General features: G+C 53.2%; 7 protein-coding genes across 7 annotated transcripts; 3 read left to right on the forward strand and 4 right to left on the reverse strand.

Annotated features, from left to right (window-relative positions):
* Positions 1-976: 976 nt before the first annotated feature.
* On the forward strand, positions 977-2686 carry BO95DRAFT_420802 (mitochondrial 54S ribosomal protein uL22m). Its single transcript, XM_025584543.1, has 2 exons — positions 977-1073; positions 1159-2686. Exons 1-2 carry the CDS (start codon positions 1025-1027, stop codon positions 2295-2297), a joined length of 1188 nt encoding a protein of 395 aa, XP_025438829.1. The 5' UTR covers positions 977-1024; the 3' UTR covers positions 2298-2686.
* A 105-nt stretch (positions 2687-2791) lies between these two features.
* Positions 2792-4392, reverse strand: BO95DRAFT_237318 (histidine phosphatase family protein). The gene is made up of 5 exons (XM_025581325.1): positions 4137-4392; positions 3929-4079; positions 3630-3848; positions 3321-3563; positions 2792-3251 (listed from the first exon to the last, which is right to left on the reverse strand). Exons 2-5 carry the CDS (start codon positions 4031-4033, stop codon positions 2841-2843), a joined length of 978 nt encoding a protein of 325 aa, XP_025438830.1. The 5' UTR covers positions 4034-4079; positions 4137-4392; the 3' UTR covers positions 2792-2840.
* A 375-nt stretch (positions 4393-4767) lies between these two features.
* BO95DRAFT_446062 (uncharacterized protein) lies at positions 4768-7072 on the reverse strand. Its single transcript, XM_025587288.1, has 2 exons — positions 5873-7072; positions 4768-5817 (listed from the first exon to the last, which is right to left on the reverse strand). Exons 1-2 carry the CDS (start codon positions 6710-6712, stop codon positions 4852-4854), a joined length of 1806 nt encoding a protein of 601 aa, XP_025438831.1. The 5' UTR covers positions 6713-7072; the 3' UTR covers positions 4768-4851.
* A 630-nt stretch (positions 7073-7702) lies between these two features.
* Positions 7703-9509, reverse strand: BO95DRAFT_446063 (snoRNA-binding rRNA-processing protein UTP15). The gene has a single exon (XM_025587289.1). The coding sequence runs from the start codon at positions 9372-9374 to the stop codon at positions 7752-7754; it is 1623 nt and encodes a 540-aa protein (XP_025438832.1). The 5' UTR covers positions 9375-9509; the 3' UTR covers positions 7703-7751.
* Positions 9510-12705: 3196 nt separating this feature from the next.
* BO95DRAFT_396418 (uncharacterized protein) lies at positions 12706-15690 on the forward strand. Its single transcript, XM_025583749.1, has 2 exons — positions 12706-13239; positions 13289-15690. Exons 1-2 carry the CDS (start codon positions 13013-13015, stop codon positions 15387-15389), a joined length of 2328 nt encoding a protein of 775 aa, XP_025438833.1. The 5' UTR covers positions 12706-13012; the 3' UTR covers positions 15390-15690.
* A 1152-nt stretch (positions 15691-16842) lies between these two features.
* BO95DRAFT_446067 (glycoside hydrolase family 76 protein) lies at positions 16843-18678 on the forward strand. Its single transcript, XM_025587290.1, has 3 exons — positions 16843-17202; positions 17295-17539; positions 17604-18678. The coding sequence occupies exons 1-3, from the start codon at positions 17100-17102 to the stop codon at positions 18636-18638; spliced, it is 1383 nt and encodes a 460-aa protein (XP_025438834.1). The 5' UTR covers positions 16843-17099; the 3' UTR covers positions 18639-18678.
* A 2686-nt stretch (positions 18679-21364) lies between these two features.
* BO95DRAFT_446068 (cupin domain-containing protein) lies at positions 21365-22279 on the reverse strand. Its single transcript, XM_025587291.1, has 2 exons — positions 21810-22279; positions 21365-21747 (listed from the first exon to the last, which is right to left on the reverse strand). The coding sequence occupies exons 1-2, from the start codon at positions 22071-22073 to the stop codon at positions 21526-21528; spliced, it is 486 nt and encodes a 161-aa protein (XP_025438835.1). The 5' UTR covers positions 22074-22279; the 3' UTR covers positions 21365-21525.
* Between the last annotated feature and the right edge of the window lie 57 nt (positions 22280-22336).

A 22336-nucleotide genomic window follows, 5' to 3' on the forward strand; every position in this document is an offset into this window, starting at 1 on the left:
AACCGGCGACAGGGGAGGACAGCATCAGCATCCTTCGACGTAATGGCCGCAGCAGCACACTTTCCGATCTGCCGATGTCTCTTGTCTCTTGTCTCTTGTGCTGTCGCCGGGTGACCACCACTAACTTACCACCACCTGGAACACTTGACCCTGACTTGACACCTTCTCCGCTCCCCCGGGGAAAAAGGAAGTTGTCCCGTGGTGTGTGACGGGTATGAAAGGTGTGCCTAGATCGAGAGACCGAGAGGTTGGTTGGCTGGCTGAAGGATTGGCTGGTGCTAGCTACACGATTTTGTTCCGGTCGGAAGACATGCAATAAAGGCATGCAAGATTCTTAATCCATATCAATGAAGTGAAATCTTTCATCATGGCATCGAGCATGGATCTCATTTCACATCCTTTAAGCAGGACAGGAAACTCTAGGGCTGGGGCGGCTGTTCCTTAATTGGGTTAAGCGGGCTACTGAGGTAGGTATCCTGGCTGCAGTGAGAGAGAGAGCGAGGGAGGAAAGAGAGAAAAAAGACGCAGGCTCGGCCTATGAGGTAATTGAACAGCAAGCCGTCGGGCCTTATTGGCGGCAATAGATTCCAGTTTGATCCTCGATAAGTTTCAAGGTTACCTAGATACTACTACTGAAAGCTCCCGAGTCAGCTTGTTAGTAGTTAGCCTAAGTAGCACATGACCCTGCAGTGAAAGAGCACCGCCGGGGCCCGGGCGGCGGCGGTCGACCTTGCCTGTTCGGGCGCTGGCGGGAACTCACTAGCCACAACCGTTGTGGCTAGTGAGGGCTACCGCTGTGGCTAGTACCTAGACTCCAGCTCTCTGTGGCGGTGTCATTAGTCGTTTGTAGTTGCCGCATTTACCAGGCAGCAAGGCAGACGTGCTCCTTCCATCCAGACAAACCACTCGCGCAAAAGCCAAGCCCATCAATCAACCGACACTTTTTTCCCTCAAGCATCTCCGGCTCCCCGTTGCACGCAAATCCCTCTCTTCCCCCTCCCTTTCCCCCTCATCCTCCCCCATCATGGCCTCAATGGGTTCAATCCAACCCTACGGGCACCTCATCCGGTCAGGTAGGGACATCCGTGACCACCATCCCCTCCCATCCCCAATGCTTATAAGCGTGACCCCATCCATTAACACCAAACAAACCTGCAGCCCGGACCAACATCACCTACGTGCCACGCCGCACCCTGACCTCAACAGTCATCCGGTATGCCCAGGAGAGTAACAACGACAGCAACGCCCCAAATAACAAGCCCAGCCCCGAGTCGCAGCCGCAGCAACCACCCTCCAAGCCGTCCGCCCTCTCCTCCATCAAGAACTTCTTCTTTGGCGGCAGCAAATCCGATGCTCCGAAGCCCACGATCCGCCCGGTCACCGCGCCCCCGAAACGCGAGGGCTCTCTCGGCACGGACTCGATTTTCTCGGAGGATGAAGCCGGCCCGAAGCTGATCACCACCGGGCGCACCCCGACGAGCCGCAAGACCACCAGCACCAGCGCCACCGGCGCCACCGCCGACGGGAAAGGGCCCACGGAGGAGGAGCGGGCGGCGGCGGCGGCGCAGCGGACGTTCGCGGTCGAGAAGCGCGACCGGTCGATGCTGCAGGCGGTGCTGGACCCGAAGCCGCGGACGCGGCTGCGGTGGGAGAAGAAGATGGTGATCCGCGAGGTGCGGCGCCGGGGCCGGCTGACGCGGGCGGAGCAGATCATGCGCACGGAGCGCGAGTCGCTGGTCAAGTCGCACTTCTTCAAGACCTCGATCAAGAAGCTGGGCCCCCTGTGCCGCCAGATCGCCGGCAAGAGCATCGACGAGGCCATCCTGCAGATGCGCCTCAGCAAGAAGAAGGCCGCCAAGGACGTCCTCGAGCACCTCAAGCACGCCAAGAACATCGCCATCGTCCGCTCCGGTATGGGGCTGGGCGCCGTCGTCCCCAAGGTGGAGGCCAACGAGGCCGAGGAGGCCGCTCCCAAGAAGCCCACCCCCCAGCCCGTCACCATCACCCTCAAGGACGGCTCCAAGAAGACCGTCACCGACCCCACCGCCATCTACATCGACCAGGTCTGGGTCAACCGCGGTCCGTACGGATACGAGGCCGACCACCGCGCCCGCGGTGTCATCAACATGATGCGCCCTCCCCACACCGGTATGTCCGTCCTACTGAAGGAGGAGGCCACCCGCATCCGGGAGTGGAAGGAGCGCGAGGCCCGCGATCTCCGTCGCCGCAAGGCCCAGCTCTGGACCCCGCTCCCGGATCGCCCCATCACCCAGCAGAACCAGTACTACTCCTGGTAGATGGGACTGATCCCGAGAGCGGTTGTAATCTTTCTTTTCTCTCATCCTTTTCATGCCAACAAAACCGGGTAGCTTCTTTGTTTCGTGGTTGTTTTTTGTCTTCGACCTGGCGTTCCGTCCACAAACCTGTATTATGTCTCTAGAACCTTGAAACCCCCTCCTTTACCCTGAAGAAAGCAACTATAGCATTTCTCTCTTCGTTTTTATGTGTTTCTGGGCAGCTTTGTTTTCTTCTTGTCGGGTTGACATGATCTGATAGATAGGTAGGTAGTGTGTGTGTTGGGGAGTGTTTGATATGCATGGCATCTGCATGAGCAGTCACTTCTTTTCCTGGAGCTCGAATCTGTGTACAATATATTGCGTTATATACGGTCTATCCATTCCTCCATCCCTCTAATCTATTGGCCCCCTCTACCCGGACAGTATTAGTATGACCTTACTACCGAATAACCAAGCCTTTTATAAAGAATACGAACAATACCCAAGGGCAGCCCTACATAACCCAACCCAACCCAACTGCAGCAGCAGCAGCAGCTACCCTCCCTACCCGAGTTGAGGGACAGAACCATCCTTGCAAACGGGCGGTGGAAACCACGGCTCCACATGCATCGGTGGTAGCGCCCCCGCCACGCGCTCCGCCTTGACAAAGATGGGGATCACGCCGCCGGTCTCCAGCGCGAACGCGCGATGGCCCGTGATTTGGAGGATGCTGGTGATGGCGCCGGAGTGCGCCGTCAACGACAGAAAGGTGTTGTTGTCGTGGCTGAAAATGTCCTGGAACAGATCCCGGAAGCGCTTGTCGCGGGCCGAGTCGGACTCGCGCAGGCGGGCGTCGTACAGGGGGTCAGCCTCGGCGAAGCCCGGTTCGATGCGGTACAGCGGGTATTCGGCTGCAATGGCGGATTTGGTCGAGCGGCCGTCGCAGGTGTGTTGGCCGATTGTTTCGCGGAGGAGCTTTTTTGGGGGTGGTTGTGAGTTTGGTTGCGGGGGGGACTAGGGGCTAGGGGGGGGGAGGCAAGGTACCTCTTTGATGAGTGGGCGGAAGGGCTCCGTATGGGGGATCCCCAGACCGCTGAAGGTGATGTTGGCGGTGGCGAGGCACCGGTTCAATGGGCTTACGTAGTAGGATTCCGGGGTGGGGATCTTGTGGGCGAGTTGCGTCTTCCAGGCCGAGTGGGCGGTTTGGGCTTGCGAGATGCCGAGCGAGGTGAGGCGGGCGTCGACCCAGGTGCCGTTCTCGTCGCCGTCGAGGAGGGACCAGTAGCACTTTTTGGGGGGATCAGTCAGGGAGAGCTGGGCCTTGGCGTGAAGGTGGTAAAGGGGTTTACGTACATCCCACAGCTCGGTGCCGTACTTGGCCTCGGCGACGTTGTGATAGCCTTGGCCGTGCCGGCCCAGGAACAGCACCTTGTAGGCGGTGTCGGGCTCAGCATCTCGGTTCAGTGTCCGGACCTGGTGCTCGAAGCGCTCCCATTGCGTCTTGTTGCCCTCCGGGTCGAACTCGGGGTCCGAGTCGTAGGACCGCGGGATCAGGCCGAAATTGGCGGAGACCTTGTTTGTAGTGTTAGCTTCGCCGTTTTTGTCTATGAATAGGAAGGGGGTGCAAGAGATTCATGGTAAAGGGTCCGTACATAGTCAAAGCTGTCTGCGTCGGTGGTGGGTTCACTTTGCAGGAAATATCCTGGGACAATGGAGAACCGCCAATGCGACTCGGACGGGGTGGAGGACTCGGCCATCAGAACGAACCCGGCTGTAAGGAGAGTGGCCACGAGGAGGATGGGGCTTTGCAGAGCGTTAGCTTGGAGGAGAAACGAGGCTCTGGTGGTGTATGTGAAGTACCATTGAAGTGTAACTTACATGATCAGTGGAATACGAAAGATGGTGCACAGCATCGACTGGCGACGGGGAGCGAGGAGTTGGTCGTGATGGTGGTGGTCGTGGTGGTGGTGGTGATCGTGGTCAAGCGGCCAATAGCCGGGCGATGGGTCGCCAATGCGCCGGAAGCGAGCCGGAAAAGCTGCCAGTTTTCTCGCCATCCCTTTCTTGGACTCCCGCTGTGGAGATGATGTGATAACTTAGTATGGGGTAGTTTAGTCGGTCCAGGAGAAATTTGGTCCAGCTGAGATTAGTGGTAGAATCTCGTCTCAACACCACCACCACCACCAACAACAACAACAAGCACAAAACATGACGTTGTCCGGTTAAGGCTGTTTGCAGGCAGCAGGTGCAACCCAACCCATGGAACACCCCCAATTTCCCACGTGTGCCTCCCGAACGGCTGACCACTGCTTACAACCATTGACTGTGCCTATACTTCTACTGCTACTTCTACTTCTCCTTACACCTACAAACACTTGACAATTTAGAATCAGAGCACCACAGCATTAATGCTATTCACCCCCAGCCTAAATTAGAAAACCAGCTTTTCCTACCAGTCAACAGACCCGAAAACACAACCCAACATTATACAACATGCTATCAAACAGGTATATGGTATCTTCCGCGCAAACCAAACACAACGTTAAATATTGGCATATGAGATTGACGATCTCAATCACCAAAAGCCCAGGTCCTTGCGGACGAGCCAATGTTTCCGCAACGTGGAAACTGCAAGCTTGCCGAAAGATGAGCCCAACCAGGATACAACCATGTTCCCAAAGTCGACAAAGCGCGTAAGCGCAGACGTATTGTGTATGAGCACAGAGCCAGTGTATTGGGCGACGGTTGGTAGTTGGGTCGCGCTTGGCTGCGTACCCGACGTGCCACGCCTGTTTCTTGCAAGCGGGGTGCGGGTCGTTGGATAGCCACCGCTCACTGGTTGAGTGTTGACATGCGTCTTGTCTCGGGTTTGATCGCAGCCTCCACGGGATACAGCGCCATTGGAGACCTTGACGGACAGGCTCTGTTGGGGGCGTAGGCCCTGGTCGGGGCGAAGACCGTGATCGGGGCGGACACCATGATTGGGGCGTACACCGTGATCGGGATGTACACCGTGGTCGGGGCGTATTCCATGATCGGGGCGTAGCCCTTGGTCTGGGCGTAGCTTGTATAGTTGCAGGTATTGACCGAGGCCTGGGGTGCGGATCGCACTGCCATCCGATTGGAAGTGCTTCCTGTTCGACGTTGCAGCCGCCTGGTCGCCGTTGCGGCGGAGCGCTGTTGGCTGTGGAGGTCGATGGACTAAAAAGTCCGGCTGACCTGTGGTTGAAGGGCGCACAGGATGTTGAGTCGTTGCCCGCAGAGTTTGATCTTTTTGAGTTACAAGGACGCTGGCCTTTGATGGACGGAGCGCATGCGGAAGTTGCACCTGTGAGCGTGCAGTGGCCTGCTCTACTCCGTGGAGTCCGGTTGGTTGTAGCGTGGGCGAAATGTTCGCCTGCTTCCAGCTTGTGTGGCGCTCATTGCCACGTCCATGGACATGTAGTTGGGTGTTCGTCGCCGAGTGGGCCACCGAATGGGTGGAGGAAACAAACGAGCCGTTCGCGAGGCTTAGAGCGGCCGCCTTCTCGAGGCAATTGCACTATAATCAAATTAGCATAACGTCTGGAATAAATTAGAAACAGGTATCAACTTACTCGCTTGTGCTGTTTTCGATGCTTCTCACAGGCTCCGTATTTCCGGACCTTGATATAGCTCTCCTTCTGAGCTTTCGATCTGGGCTTCTGTTTCTTGGGTACGTTCGTCGTTGTGTTCATGTTCAGGTCGAGCACCAGCTCCATGGCGCCACTAGAAGGCGAAGCCTGCGGCGTCGCTAATTGGTCCTTCTCACTCATGTCTGGCGACGAGCCATTGGCGGGGGTTGCACACGAGCCAGTGCTGCTTTGTGCGGAGCCCGACCAACAAGGAGAGGGGAACGTGGTGCTGGAAGTCGACGGGACAAACTCGGAAGACGGGGCCTCCTGTAAGCGCTGCAAGTGGATAGCGATAGACGCATCTCGTCTCTTCTCTTTGAGCGTGGAACAACCCGAGTCGGCCATGGCTTGAGCCTCAACCATTTGTCGGATGCTCGCGTAGAAGGGGTCTTCGGGGTAGGTCGGTTCTTGGGGCCACGCATCATCGAACGTTAACCCGGCGAGCTCTTGATCTGAGAGGGTAGGAAGCGGTTGGATGGCATCATTTGCGCTCAGACCTATTTGCGGGCTGTTTAATGACAGGCCTGGGTATGTCTCGTATGGACCGTCATAGCTCACGAATTCCGAGAACAGGTTTTCGGGACAAGCCGTGGGAGTGGCACCCCAGTTGCATTCGCCCAAGTCAGGGAATGTCAGGTCAAAGTCTCTCGGCGAGACCGAATCAATCGAGGTCGCATTGCTGTCCAGGCAGCCGGAGGGGATATCAAAAGAGTTGTTGAAGTCGAACCACTCCTCATCGGGTGTAGTTTGGCTAATCTGACAGAGCAATTGGTCTGCGGACATAATGAATGGATGAATCAGGGGTATTAGGGTATCAAAAAGTATATGTCTAGGTAGTTTAGAGATGACAGCGGAGCAGACGAATGTAATGCTTTGTCTGATAAGCGGATAAGACAGACAGACAGACTAAGAAGATGAGTGACTATGACTCACGTCCTTGGCTGTGGATTATGAATCAGGGAGGAGGAAAAATGTGCTCCCTTGAAGGTATAAAAAGACAGGCTGTGACTAAAGGAAGTAGAGGTAGGATGAAAGGAGCGAGGAGGAGGAGAAGAAAAGGAAGCCAGGCTGAGGGGGTCGGAGACACTGACTGTCTTACATAGAGGCTGAGGAACGAGGCTCATCTCGACCCATCCCACGCCTTGCCTTTTTTGGGACCCCGACCAGGAATCCACTAAGCCATTTCGAGACCCCGACGGTCGTCGCCCGCCCGCGGGAACATTACTTCCTCCGTCTTTCCGGCTGCAACCCTTATCGCTCGGGCAGGCATCGCCAAGCCCCTTCTTATCCTTCTTTAGCCGTGGACTGTTTTTTTTTTTTGCTGCAATGTATAAAACCACCTGGCAAAGGAGCATGCAACCTGAATAGAATCCCTCAATGGTGGAAGGCTTGAGAGGCTTGTACACCTGCTAGCTGATGCTAGCCTCCAAATTCAGCTTTTCTGATTGTTCTGCTGCATCACCCATAGGCCCAACCCTTTAACCTTGAGTTATTGATCTCAGACCTCTTTGGGTTACTGTTATACCCCGCATTAAATATATGCTTCCTGAGCATCGGGATTTCAAGGACCATTTTAGCCCAATGACATCATGTTGCAATAGCAAAAATCCATATTTAGAAATACCGAGCTGTTGCAGTGAAATACAGGCAATGCTCATACAAAGCTTCGAAGTTTAGCGGCCTGGGTGGAGGTGAAGGAACATGTAGATCATTTGCTATACAATACATGCGATATGCCTAAGAACCCCAAACTCCATCCGAGGTATCCAATATGGTGAAACAAGCTCTACTCATAATTTTCGCTTTTCGTGGTGGCCCCAATTCAGCACGCCCTTAACATCTCCAACATGCCTTTGGTCTGACAAGCTTGGTGCGCCATCTCAACCTCTTCACGCACCTTCCGGTGCAGCCTCTCCACCATCTTGTCGATCTGGGCGGATTGGCCCAAGTTGCCGGAGTAGATATCCAGCACGTTCATGGCCACCTCGACGCAGAGGTTCACCAGCCGTGGTTCAGTGAGGTGCTTGTGCACCCATGCGAGCACCGGCTGCAGCGTTACCTCGTCGCGGTTCTGCAAGGCGGCACGCAGGGCGGAGCGATGGCGCAGCGCCGTGAGAAGCGTGAGCTGGGCCGTCTTGTCGCTGGAACTGAGTACGTGGTCCAAAGCCGCCGGATAGCGGCCCTTGCGCAGATCGTGCTCCCAGGTCTGCTCCCTCTTGCGCTTGCCAGTATTGCGTCCCTCAACCACAACATCCACACCTTCACCAATAAAGTCCCGACCACGGAGACGCTTCTCCCAGCCCGCGCCGCGCTTCTGTTTGGCCACTTTGCGGTCGTGCTCCTCCAGTTTACCCTCCAAGAGCGCTTGCATCTCTTTCCGTCGCTCCTTCTCCTTGATCTTCTGCTGGCCCGACAGCCGGGTCTTGATCGACAAGAGGCCGGACGCCATACCAACGGCAATGTGCTTGTCGTCCTGGGCAACGCCAGATTTTATGACACTTAGTGAAAGAATCGGGGACGGGTACTTGGACCCAGACACGACGTTCCATCCCGTCGTCTCGAAGACCTTCATGTGACCGTCCAACGCACCGGAGAGCAACCGCTCCCCGTTCGAGGCCAGCGCCAACGACGTAACCGTCTTCTGGTGACTCTGGATCATGTGCAGGGGTTTGCCGGCCACAATGTCGAGGACGGCGATCTTGTTGTCGGCGGCGGCGAGCACGGTCGTCCCCGTCGGCATGGGCAGCACGCTCTCAATTGGGGCGGCCATCTTGAACGTCATGGCAGCGCGGGTATCCACGCGGGGATCCCAGAGACGCACCGTGCGATCGTAACTACCGGAGACCAGAAGGCCCGACGAGGCCAACGATCCGGGCATAAAGGCACCGCTGCGCACGTAATCCGTATGACCCACGAAGCTGCGGGCGCTGTTCTGGCTGGGAAGATCCCACATACGCACGGTGCGGTCATCGCTGGCCGTGAAGAGCGCCGTCGGGTCGCTGGGTGAGAATTTGGCCACCCAGACCGGCTGCTTGTGCTCCTTCCACGTCTTGAGAATCGCCCGCGATGCCACGTCGAAGACTTGCACCGTGCCGGAATCGTCACCCACGGCGACCACACGACCATCTGGGCGCACGTCGGTGCCTCGCGCCGTGTCATCGAAGCGGGTGATTGTGCGGAGGAGTTTACGGGTGCGGATGGAGTAGATCTGGACGCGGGCGCCCGTGGTCACGGTGAAGACATCGGGCGGCTGGGTGAGAGAGGGGAAGGCGGAGGCGGAGGACGGGGCGGAGGGCTGTGTGATGAGGTTGATGGGCCCGTTGGCTGGCGAAGGAATGAGGAGGGGATTCTTGAAGGTCTTCCAGTATTGTTGCTCCGGTGTCAGGCGGGTGGAAGGCAGCGATGGCAGCTTCACCTGCTGCAGGGGGAGGACGGGGGCAGCCATGGCTGCTGGTCGTCGGTCGGGATGTGAACGATGAGCGGGTTAATCGATGCTTGGAGTGCTCAGCGCGAGATTGGTCAAATGCGCGGGGTTGGGCTCGTCGAGAGCGCTTGAATGGGCTGGACTGGCAGGTTTGGGATGTTCATGGGAAACTTTTTTTTTGAGATAAAATCCATTCGCATCGGGAAAAGTCTGGCCGCGTTGCCCGATTCGGAATAGTGCAGTCTGCATATCTATGCTGACTCATTAGTGGCATTTATGCAGGTGGCTTACATCTCTTTTCCAACTTTGTTCGAAGTCAATTACTGACAAACAAATATCTTTTTTAAGATGATTGAGCTCTCAAGTAAGATGAATTGGTGAATTCAGATACTGGAATTAACCTGGGCAGGTGCATTGATGCTCAATGTATTCGGGGATCGTTCAAGAGCTCCCAATGGAAGTAACCGCAAACAATATATACTAGTAACTTTGGACTCCTCACGGAACAGTCTGATTTGCCATTACTTACAGATGGGGTAGAGATAGTACTAAGCTGATTTGTTCTCTGAGTGTATAGCATAATGCATTGTTTATCATATTTCTTTCACTCAAACTTGTTTGACCTCGCCAATATATAGTATACGGCTATTCCGCTGTACTCATGCTACGGAGCTATTACGAAAAAAAAAAGACCGTCTGCTCTGCATCTTTCTAACAAATCTCCATATCTTCCAACTATAAACCGAGATTCTGCACTGAGGAGTATTCTTGAATCTGGAACTCGATTTCTGTAGACTCAGGGAAAATAGTATACTGGTAAGCCCACATGAAGAACACCGTAAGGCTCAAACGGCCGTCCTAACTCTCTCGCAAGTAATTTAATTGAATGTGTTATGACTATTACTATTCCGTGGGGACCAAAATTATTATAGCTAACTTGTCATCTACGTGTGGCAGGGTTCGTGCCTAATTCATGCCTCAGGCATAAACGATCTTCGCTATACGATAAAACTCCAGGCTCTAGATTTCTTCGAAAATCAGAAAATACTAGCTCCAGCCTAATTTGAAACCAGCTTCCGTAGTTGTACGTCGAATGGTTTCACAACTGGTACTAGAGAGAGATGGATAGCACTGGAACTTGGCTGTAGCTTCCCTGGGAGTTGTAGTGTCTCCCGAGCAAATAAACATTTACCTATTGCATCTCAGACCTTTGCATCGGTGATAGTGCTCCGTACCAGGGAGTCCTACTTTGCATTACTGATTATGCATCACGAGGACAAACCTTTTGTACTGCATTCACCTGAGAGGCTTGTTGATTGAGCACATTCCACAGAACTTTACCCCCGCGCCGTGTCCCCAAGAATCAAGGGCGGATTGTGGGGTAATTGTCCACATGCGCTCTGCTGGTGCACCCAACACATTCCTCCCACGAATCGCCCTTGACGCAGTTAGAGCTATGCTGATCGATCGAGACTGTTCTCTAAGTTCGGCATGTGGTCATTCTTGGTGGTGGATATTGTCGTCGATTTGCTGAACTGTGATCTACTGACTGATTTGACGGGCATGACCAGAGCACCTTAGAAAAGAATCATGTCGCTATGCGTTACATCAAGCTAATCGATCGAGGTTCGAGCCCACATTCCATGGCACTGTGCTCAGCATGAAGATACACATTCGACAACAGACCCCCAACCGGTGTTCCGCTGGAGCTGAGTGCTGGTCTTTCCCGCGGCTGAGTTGAGCTTATCTATCACCAAGCATGGAGTACGTTCTGTACAGAGCACTTGCATGCCACATCACCTCCGGAACAACGACCCGTACCGAAAATGCCCGAGAGATTATCGCAGGTGGTTGGTGAATGTGACAGGTTGCGACCGATCGGCCTCTAGACCTCGAGGAGCTATTCTGTTCCTGTTCTTTGTGCATTTTTCTGGGCGCAGAGTGATCTATCGTGCAGAGCCCATGCGTGCTGCCAGTTCTCCGCTCGATTCTCGGTCTTAGATGCTACTTGCCGTGCATGGAATCTTGTTTTTGGCCTGAGTCAAGCTGATACTCTGTCAGAATATACGGGGCCTACTGGCGCTTCTAATGACTCAATCCTTGCTTGCAAAGTCACAGACAATTGGTACGGCCGAATCGGTGCCTGAATGCCGACAGCGTCAGGTACCCGACGACTCCACTCGACAGCCACAGACCGGAGCAAGCCACAGCGCTTCCCCACAGCCGATCCTGTCCCTCGGAATGTTCAGCAGCATACTTCGTCACTGACTTACCACCTGCGAAGTAACCACCCCCACGTGGACTGGTATTTCCGATCGATCTAGAACCAGGATGGTGGTTGGTGTGACACTGAAGGATGAACAGGGGAGGGGCGCACTGGGACAGATCACCGGGTGCATATGAGATCTCCCTTGCCTCCCAATCTCACAATTGATCGGAGACGGTGCCCGTGCTCGGTTTCGGTCGCCTTGCGGGAAGTGGTTGATTGACTTTATCCACAGTATGACATCAGGCTCGAGCCGTGGCCGACTCTGCCCAGACCTCACTGAGATCCAAACTCCATGTAAACAAACACACAGGATTTTACTCATATGTGCGGCAGTGGCTTTGACAGGCAGCAGGATTTGCTCGGCAGCTCAGCCCACAAACACTACGTAGTTTAGTCTCTCGACAAGGTTGAATTTTAGTTTCAGCGCCCGGAAAATATGACGATGATCAATCACCAACTGGGGCTGACGTATGTACATACAGTACAGGGTACAGGGGACGGGAGAAATATTACTGTACATGGATGAGTGAAGTTTGACCTGCGGCGAGCACTGTACGGTACATATTTCCTGCTACTTGTAAAACGTGTAAGCTATACTATACACGATACTTCAATTTAGATGCATCTCGCAAGAATGCAGTGCCTAGTACCTATACGCACTGGCTGTGCCTTTAGAGGATACAGTTGGGGCAGGTCGGAGCCGAGGGCCCAGGTCGTGGCTTCCTTATGCGGAAGTTCAAGGTGGCTGGGATTTACCAGATACCCGCTGTGACGCACGTCAAAAATACGGGCTGTAGGTGAGCTATGGGCGGGAAGGTATTTTACCGTAACCTGCTGAGAAGCCAAGAAACGAATGGGACTAGCCGCTCCTAGTAGCCAATCAAGGAGCTGAAAGACATGCCCCAGCCTTCAGCCCCTTGCTCCCAGCCACCGGACTTTGCATCCGCCCCACCACTGTCATCCAATGACTGCATGCACTCTTATCGATAGCAGGGCCCTACGACTCAAAGAATAACATCATCCACTCGACGGACTTTCATTCCACTGCTTCTGACTCTCTCTCATTCCCACCCACCCACCCACCATCCATCCATCCATCGCTGTTTGTATGTCTCTCTCTCTTCCTCTCTCTCCCTCTCTCTCTTCTCTTCTCTTTATTTCATTCTATCCTTGCAACCACTCATTCTCCAGTTTTGCTGACTAGTACAATCCAAGCTTTGACACTCTCCACTGTGATACATTCGTTCTGCTATACCTAGCGCTTATCCCCACTCTCGTTACTCGACATCCTCTCGCTTCTCTTGTTAGGCTCATCATCAAAACCGAACTCTCTCGTCTCTCGCTTTCTCTCCATAGTTTGACTTATTCCTCCTCACTACCAACTCCAGCCATGGACGCCAGGCCATCCAGAAGGGCCATGGCTCATGCTGCTGGCATCTTCGCAGACATGTCTGTCGACGGTCCCGCTATTGGGACACTAGTGATTATTGTTGATCGCGCCAAAAACCTGCCTAATCGAAAGACGATGGGCAAGCAAAACCCCTATTGTGCCGCTCGTCTGGGCAAAGAAGCCAAGAAGACAGAGACGGATCTTCGCGGTGGCCAAACTCCTCGATGGTAGGCTCTTCTTTTACACAATATCAAGCACGGTACTAACAGCTAGCAGGGATCAGGAGCTTCGCTTCACCGTTCACGAGTCTCCGGACTACTTTAAGCTCAAGGTCTCCGTTTTCAACGACGACAAGAAGACCGATTTAATCGGCGAAACCTGGATCGATCTCAAAGATTTGATCATCCCTGGTGGAAGCCAAAACGACCACTGGCACCCTCTGCAGCATCGTGGAAAATACGCAGGGGAAGTGCGTCTTGAGATGACTTATTATGACACACGGCCTGAGGATGAGGCTGTCATCGAACGCCGAACCATGGGGACTGAAAAGGTTCACACTAGGAAGAGTGTGCCCTCAGCACCACCAATCACTCTCACTGCGGCCTCGTCCTCTTCCTCGTCCGCTCTTTCGGGGCCTAGACAGTTGAAGGATGTCAAGAGACGTCCTCTGCCCAGCGATCCAACTAGAACACGCCCTTCTCAACCTGAAAAGGTGCCATCAGCCCCAATACCACATGCTCCAGTTCGACCAGCATACCATGAGCCCGCCCAGTCGGCGCCCGCCATGGCGAGCCATGAACGGCCAACGCACCTTCACGGTCACCCTGAATGGGTGTATGAAGAGACCCCTCGACCGGCATACTACGAGCCCCCCCACCTTCACAGTCATCAAGAATGGACCGATGACGGCCCACTTAATCAAATGCCCCAGAGGGAGAAGAACAGCTATCCATTCTCTTCTTGTGAACAATATGTGAGCAATATGCCGCATACTCAGCCTAGCCCCTATGGGAGTCAAACCTCTTCGAGCACGACGAGCACCTCCGATGGTGGAAGTACGGTCTATCCCTGCTCTCACCACAGTCTTTTCTCGAGCGAGCCAAGCACGGTATATCCTTATCCACCCAACTACTCTGACAGCGGGTCTTATGTCAGCTGCAGCGAGTCCATCGATAGTGGCCCGTCGATGGTGTATTGCTCAAAGTCGATCAGTGAAGGGGGGCGTCCTATCCCTGATCTTGTGTGGGCAAGATTGCAGCCTCGGGTCGAGGATGAAAATGACGAGAACAATCTCCCACCGCCACCACCGGCCCATCGAGTTGCCTTGGTCCACGTCAGGAACATAAGGCCTCCCTCGCTTGTCTCCACCGAATCTGCATCATCAGGACACTATCCTGTGTCTGATGGCCTTCCTTCTAATTACACCTCGGTCACAACTGCAGTTGACAGCAGCAGCATGCCGAGTGTGCGTTCTTCCTTGAGTGGTCCCTCAGTGCCACCCAGTCTTGTTGCTGGCCTCGACCCAGTCATTGCCGACGCAGAGTCGGATCGTGTCACTTATGAAAGGCAAGCACGACGCAGAAGTGGCATCATAGAAGAGAATCCGTTGAGGAAGCCCCCACGTGAATCTTCACCGAGCCCTCCTTACCCCATGGATCCGTCCTTGGATAGTCACAGTTCTATTGTGACTCGATCGTCTGTCAGCTCCAACTCTGATAGACAATTGGTCCCCCGTCGCAAATCTGTCAGCCCTCGACCTCCAAGTATGAGGGAGCGCGGGGTGTCTCCCACTCCTTTCTCACCGGATTCCTACGATGCTTTGAACCCCAACGCATCCATGGGCCCAATAATTGGAGACGATGGTCGTGAAATTGACCCGTCTGATCACCTTCCTACGGACACCTGGGCACCTGAGCCCGAACGCAAGACGAAGAAGCCTGGCGTCGTCGTGCGCTTTCGCAACCCTGCTCATCGGGCTAACCCCCTCGCACGACCAACAAACGATGGCACAGTTGAACGTGCTGCTCATCGGGCTAATCCTCTCGCACGACCAACTACCGATGGCATAGTCGAACGTGCTGCTCATCGGGCTAATCCCCTCGCACGACCAACTACCGATGGCACAGTCGAACGTGGATTTGGCATTCGACGTCCGCCGGCATACACGGATGGAGCCCCCAACATGGGTCCACCTATTCCTTCGAAGGTTCCTATCGCACAGGCGATGAACCAGAACTACCCTGTCCTTGGCGGCAGTATGGGCATGGACGCCCTTAGTCGAGAATTGAACACTATCGACATCGGATCTGTGGGTTGCAGCGGCGGCGGCCGCAGCTTGAAGAAGTACGCACCCAAGACCATGGGTTATGCAGTTTAGAATAGATCTTTTCTTCTTACAACTGGTTGATGTTAGTTGGTGAGTCAGTTTGTTACTTAGTCACTTAGTTAGCTACCTGCGGGATACATCATTGGGGCATGTGTTTTATGGGATTCGGTTTGGGAACTGGGAACTGGGGACTCTGGATTTTGGAGTTGAGAGTTTATTCTTCCTTTGTTTAGCATAGATTCATCTTTCCAATCAAGGAAATAGGTTTGATACAATTCATTGTGCAGGTCCGGGCTTAAAACGCTGGGTAGTGTGAATAATCTAGACTCCATGGACCTCTGCAATTGAAGTGGGAATGTTGGTAGTTAGTGAAGTGAAGTAACAGGCTTACACACTATAGTGGGTTGGGGTGAAGGAGATGATAGCTTTGTGGGTGAATAGACTTGACTGATCGATTCCATACCTTCCTCCCCCGGCTGCCTCGTACCGATGCTTCTCTGTCTTCCCTCCAAAGCTCCAAAATACCACTCCCTCCCACACCGCATTTGTAAATTGAACCACACATGCTTCACAAAGCCTCGATAGAAATGAGAGACCTTTTGCCCTCCGAGGCATAGAGCGATTGGGCGCGGCCACCTCTCATTCCACATGAATCGGTCTCAGAAGACGGTAGCCTCAGGCAGCTACACTGTGCCTTCCGATCAATCTTGATTTTCTTCAATTCTCCACAACACCAAGAGATCGAAATTCTCCTTTCTTATAGCCAACCTAAGCAGCTTCAAAATCACAGATAGACTATGAAACTCAACCTTGCAGGCTCTAGGACATCTGCCACTTCCTATTTCATTGATTTTGAAGCGACCCAGATGCTTATCCAAGCGGGAAATCAAAACCCGATGCCACCAACCAAGCCAGCGTGTATCCTCGCTGTTCTTATCCAACCATTCTGCTCAAGGTATCTCGTTCTGCACCTGAGAAGACTCACGAACTTTATTCAGTACTTGAAAAGTATGTGATCACGAACCGCTAACAAGCACAACACATAGTGCAGTCCTTTACGAGCCTCCCCACTCCCAGCAATTTGGTTGAGCACGAGTTAGCACGGGCTGAGTGACTAAAATCTTAACAGCAGTCTCGAAGAACTTAGGGCTAAGCAGCCAAGCCTCATTCGGGAGAATCAATAAGTCTTCTTGGCACCATTGGCGATGATGAATCTCTTCGAGTCGGGCACTACCGAGGAGCCCACATGTGGAGGCCCGCAATTCCGGGCTGGAATGTTGGCCGCCGTGATGACATCGCCGATCTTCAATCACCCACAATGGCGATGTGTCTATCGCCCTAAAGGCTCGGTCTTCAAGAACAATGAGTAGAATGCAGACTTTCTCGGTCTAAGTCGATGAAAAATCCGCTATCGGTAGCGTTATCTTCACGGAGCTAAATCTCTGCTGCCTAGGAGGGAACTTACGTTCAGGCGGGGAATAGTGGGGACTGCCGAGCAAATACACTCGTGGATGCTGACGACTACTTAGTGACTAGACGATGCTTTCTACGCGCCAGTGCCGGAGTGATTCCAGGAAACCGGTCGATGGTTGGGAGCTGTTTAGAGTTACTGGGAAAAAAGGCTTATTTAGGTTGATCGCCAGTTTTTCTGGCTATCGAACTTCCTTCTGAAATGGTTGTCGTTTTTGCTGGTGTTTGATGCCCTAAGTTGGGATATTCATGCTCGATCAACGAGTGATAGACGCTGGACGTTCTCCGACCATGAAGAATCTGTGGTCTTTTACCGCCTGGCCGGGGTGCTTGCTGATTGTTCTTGCTATTGTTCACGGCACGCGAGCAATAGATATCGAAGTTAGCAGTGAGCGTATGTTTCGTTCCTTTTTCGATTCGTTCGACTTGATTGTTCTTGTTCAATATTCCAACAAGCAGGATTGCTAATCACTAGTCATTACAAAGAATCCATCAAAGATGCCGCCAGCACCGCCGCGTACGGGTTGATGTCCTACTACCATGGCAACGAGTCAGGCCACATACCAGGGAAGCTCGATGATACGTGGTGGGAGGGCGGTGCCATGTTCATGGCTCTCATTCTGTATTATCACTATACCAGTGATAGCACCTACAACAAGGAGGTGATCCAAGGAATGCAGTGGCAAGCAGGAGATTGCGATTATATGCCATCCAACTATAGCAGCTGGCTGGTAAGAAACTTTAATCTTCTTCCTCTACAATTTCGCTCAATAAGCCCAATCTGACAATAACTAGGGAAACGATGATCAGATGTTCTGGGGTCTGGCGGCGATGACGGCGGCGGAGCTCAACTTCCCCAACTCGGACGACGGATACTCGTGGCTGGCGCTGGCGCAGGGGGTTTTCAACACCCAAGTCGCGCGATGGGATACCACCTCGTGCGACGGGGGGATGCGGTGGCAGATGTGGTCCTACGAAAGCGGGTATACAATGAAGAACACGATCTCGAACGCGGGTCTATTTCAGCTCTCCGCGCGGCTGGCTCGCTACACCAGCAACCAGACGTACTATCAATGGGCGGAGAAGATCTGGGACTGGTCCGCGTCGACGCCGCTACTCAGCAACTCGACCTGGAACGTTGCCGACTCCACGGAGACGACCAACGACTGCAGCACCCAGGGCGACAACCAGTGGACCTACAACTACGGGGCCTTTCTTGGGGGCGCGGCGTACATGTACAACTACACCAACGGCACCAGCCGCAGCAAGTGGCAGACGGCCGTCAACGGCCTGCTGAACGTGACATTCGATACCTTCTTCCCGACCAAGTACGGCGGCAACGTCATGTCGGAGATCACCTGCGAGCCCACCGAGGTGTGCAACCGCGACGAGATCATCTTCAAAGGCCTTCTATCCAACTGGCTCGCCTTCACCGCCATGCTCGTGCCCTCGACCTACAGCCGCATACTGCCCAAGCTGCAGGGCTCCGCCGAGGGCGCCGCCGCGTCTTGCACGGGATACTCCAACAGCTCCTGCGGCGTCCGCTGGAACTCCACCTGGGACGGCTGGTCCGGCCTGGAGGAGCAGATGAGCGTCGTCAACGTCTTCGTCGCCGCCCTGCTGCCCTACATCAACTCCTCCGCCACCCCGCGCACCGCCTCCACCGGCGGCAATAGCACCAGCGACCCCTCCGCCGGCACATCCGACGACACCAACGACGAGGAGACCCTCAGCACTATCACGACGGGCGACCGCGTTGGCGCCGCCTTCGTGACGGTCATTCTGGTCGCCATGTCGGTCGGGAGTCTGGTGTGGATGATCATGCTGTGACGTGTGGATGCAGTGGTGGTGAGCGAGGATGATACCCTGTTTTACGTGTTTAGCAATAGCATGAAATTGTTCTTTCAAGCGAAGCGTTGCGAGAATTGATACCTGAGTACCCAGTAGCCAATAGGCCTTTCCTAGGATATCCGTCCGGTGACCCGGCAACCTTTTCTGGCCTTTCCCGGGACATAGAGCATCCACAGCAGGGCATGAAATGCTAATTTACTTACTATACAAACTGATAAACACGCTATATAAACGTTCCCAAGCCCTTCTCAAGCACATACGACCACAGGGTGTGGAAAATAGGGCTTCCCGTCCGCTCAGCCGTACTCAAGCCACACGCCGGGAGGTTAGTAGTTGGGTGGGTGACCACCAGCGAATCCCTTCTGTTGTATGTCGGTGCTCACCCGTCTCTTTTTGACTTGGTGGATAAGGCGTCATTGCCGCCTTATCTTCACCCCTATTCACCTCTCTTCAGTTCGTTCAGGGCGCGACCTCTCTAAACTGTACTTATTGCTCCCGCAGCCGACGTGGCCTCGTAGCACAGCCCCGTTGCCAAGAATTACCTCTTATTTAGATGTTGATCTCACTACTTTTTCTGTGCCAGTGCCAGCAACTTTTGGACTCCCGCAATGTACAAAGCGACGATTGGATAAATTCCAGCCTAGTCTTCAGCGAGCTGCCTGGCTATTTAATCTCTCCACCTACGCAAGCTAATTATGTATCTTAACTATAGGCACTGCAGTAGGGCGACTCTCGTCCCTATTCTCTTCAGCCCACCTTCCCGGCCCGGAGATCAAGGCTACGGCATTTCGTAGGAAGCGTGAGAGTTCACCCAAGCAAAGGACGGTAGAAACGCCCAGAAAGAAGAAGACAGTAAGTACTGCAGGGCGCAGGTACAACGGCGTGGTGTCATCCCCTGCACTACAGTGCCGTGCAAGTTTGGATTACGCAGTTCTAGACTCTTTCGCTCTTTATAGGCGCCACACCCGTAGACTAGCTTGAAGTGGGATTAGGCTGTTATTATGGCTTTCTTACGCAGTGTAAGATACAAGATGGTAGTGTAAGGTCAGAAATACTTGTTACATGTATACACCGGAATTCTAGACGATTCTATGCAAACCAGCCAAACATCCTTAGAGAGTTGTCTTGACTAGGGTAGCAACATGGTTTCTTCTTAATACTCCAATGATTGTGTCTGGATAAGTCTGCGGACCATACTCATAAGCTCTTTGTTCCACCAGTCAGAAGCTGTTACTCTCCATCTCAGCTCGGCGAGGCGTTTATAAACATAATTTCTACAACTTTGTATTTCCTACTTTATTCTGCAGCTGCAGCTCCTGCCCCACGCTGGTCTTGATCGACGTTCCCGCTGAAAACTACAGCAATCATTTCAATGCGACTGGTTCTAGGTACAACGTATTGAAGAACAGTAGAATGCTAATACTGTATGGCTTTAATAGTAATCCATGTTTCGGAACTTACCAATCGATTTTTTTTGAGCTAGAAGTGCGGATCATGACCAGCACCGGCCAACAGACCCGGTCGGGATGCGTCGAAGATATGGATGATGCTTTGATCCAGCACAACCAATACGGGATACAACCACAACGTAGTAACCATGAACTTATGGACCTCCCTTCTTCATTCTCAACTCGGCTCAATCGCTCCGAAAAGAGTTCCCAATCCCAGTGAGAATCAAGAATCTCTTGTCCTCTCTCCCACCCTTCTTCGCTTCATCCTCTACCTACTTAGTCTTGACCTCCACTCATTTTATTCTTGCAAACCATCATTTTGTATAAGGCAATCGTCCCGATTATATTTGGGCTATCTGCTCTTTTTTCTTCAGCCCTTGCAGATCCCACCTGCCTCTCTCCCTCGACTCCGGGGGTAATAGCCAACAAGAACGCCTGCTGCCCAGGCACCAGCAGCCAGGGGGAGGACCCGGTCGACGGCATTATCTACGAATACAAGTGTGGCGCCTATGCAAAGGAAGCCTACTTATCGGGGGGAATTGCCTCCAGCGCCCTGGACTGTGCCCGGCAGTGTGCTGTACAAGCAACCGCCAGTTAATCCTGCCACGCTGCCAACTTGGGCCCGCTCAACGGCGAATGTCATCTGTATAGTGCCGGATTTGAGCAGAAAGCCGATACCTCAGGCGAATGGATACTTCTGGTCGTGTTGACAACGATTTGCCGGGAGGGTATTACCCACTCAGTAGTACTCAGTAGTTAGTACTGAGTAGTATATGTACCACTTTTTTTATAGTTCTGTGTTTGTAATGTTTGTTTTAATAGAAGTTAATTAATTTATTTTCTTTATTAATCTATCTGTTATACCTGACCTTTCTATCCTGCAGTTCAAAACAGTTAATGACTGTTAAGGAAATCTCTTAATCTTAACCTGACCGCCGGTTAACGGTCAGGTTTCAGTTGAGGTATGACGGTCAGGTATAGCCACTCTAGAAGTACCTGTATAGCTAACATCCCAATTAGCGAGCTTGATCAGATATAATAGTATTTGAATTGAATTGAATTCTATCACAGCGACGACGCGGTAACCACTAGTCAACGTGGAGGTGGACACCAATAGGAGCCATCCTTTTCAATGATCTCAAGGTTCTATTGACAACAGACTGTAATATTCTCGAGAGAGGTCTCATGGACTCCATACATGTTCAATTCATAGACTGTATACAACCCCCCCCCCCCCCCCCACCCAAAACAAAACGCGAATTTCAAAGCTAAATCAATTTCAGTCTCCCTCCTGGGGCTCCAAGCCCACATACTCCTTCGCCAAGTCCCCCCGGAAACCCTCCATCACCTTGCCATTCACCACCACTTCCTTGCAGTCCAGCAATACCCAGAGCATCCGCCCGGGCATGGTTCCATTACCCGTAATGTTGTGCCACTTGTGGGCGGTCGCTCGCTCGCTGGACACTTATGTCGCCCTGGCGCATAATGCGCTCCTCCCCGGAGTCGAGGATCAGCTTGAACTCGCCCTCAACAACGATGCCATAGTCGATTGACACAGCCCGGTGCAGGGGAGACTCGACATTCGGCGCGAAGTCGATCATACGGACGACGGAGCCGTTGTGAATATGCAGGCCAGGCTAAACATTTGCGTCAGTCACGTTGTGGAGAAAAAGTAGGAAATTCATAGAGTGAGGCATGCCTCCGTCTCAGCCGCATATTTGAGGTCGGCTTCGTCGTTCAAGTCGACAGGGGTCTCCTTGGTCGAATAGAGGATGTTGGCAACCGCCTGCTGCTCGCCCATGACTCGGTGGTGCGCCCCGCAGTCGGTGCTGAGGAAGACAGACTGGCCATCCAAGTTGTGGCCGGTGATGTGGCGGACAGTTTTCCGCAAGCCGGGTGCGGGGAAGCCGTTTAAGACATAGCCTGCGCCTACAGGAGGCTCCGCGGGAAAGCCAGATGCCATGGAGTCTCAAGGAGAGCAGTGATGGGGGGATGGATGGAATAGATTGCTCGCAGTTTGTTTGACCGGAGGTAACAGATAACTATACAGATACTTCTACCAAAACATGTGCACCTGTAGCTTTTAAAGCTGAAGGCTTTCACAAAACCACTACCCATCTAGATTCACAAAAATCTCGGTCTGCCTTACTCGCTGACAGACGATCTGTGATACCTTAGCTTGACAGTAAGGGAACTTATGTCATGTAGGGCTGGCCGTCATCACTA

This window comes from Aspergillus brunneoviolaceus (assembly GCF_003184695.1).
Source record: "Aspergillus brunneoviolaceus CBS 621.78 unplaced genomic scaffold BO95scaffold_66, whole genome shotgun sequence".
Classification (NCBI taxonomy): domain Eukaryota; kingdom Fungi; phylum Ascomycota; class Eurotiomycetes; order Eurotiales; family Aspergillaceae; genus Aspergillus; species Aspergillus brunneoviolaceus.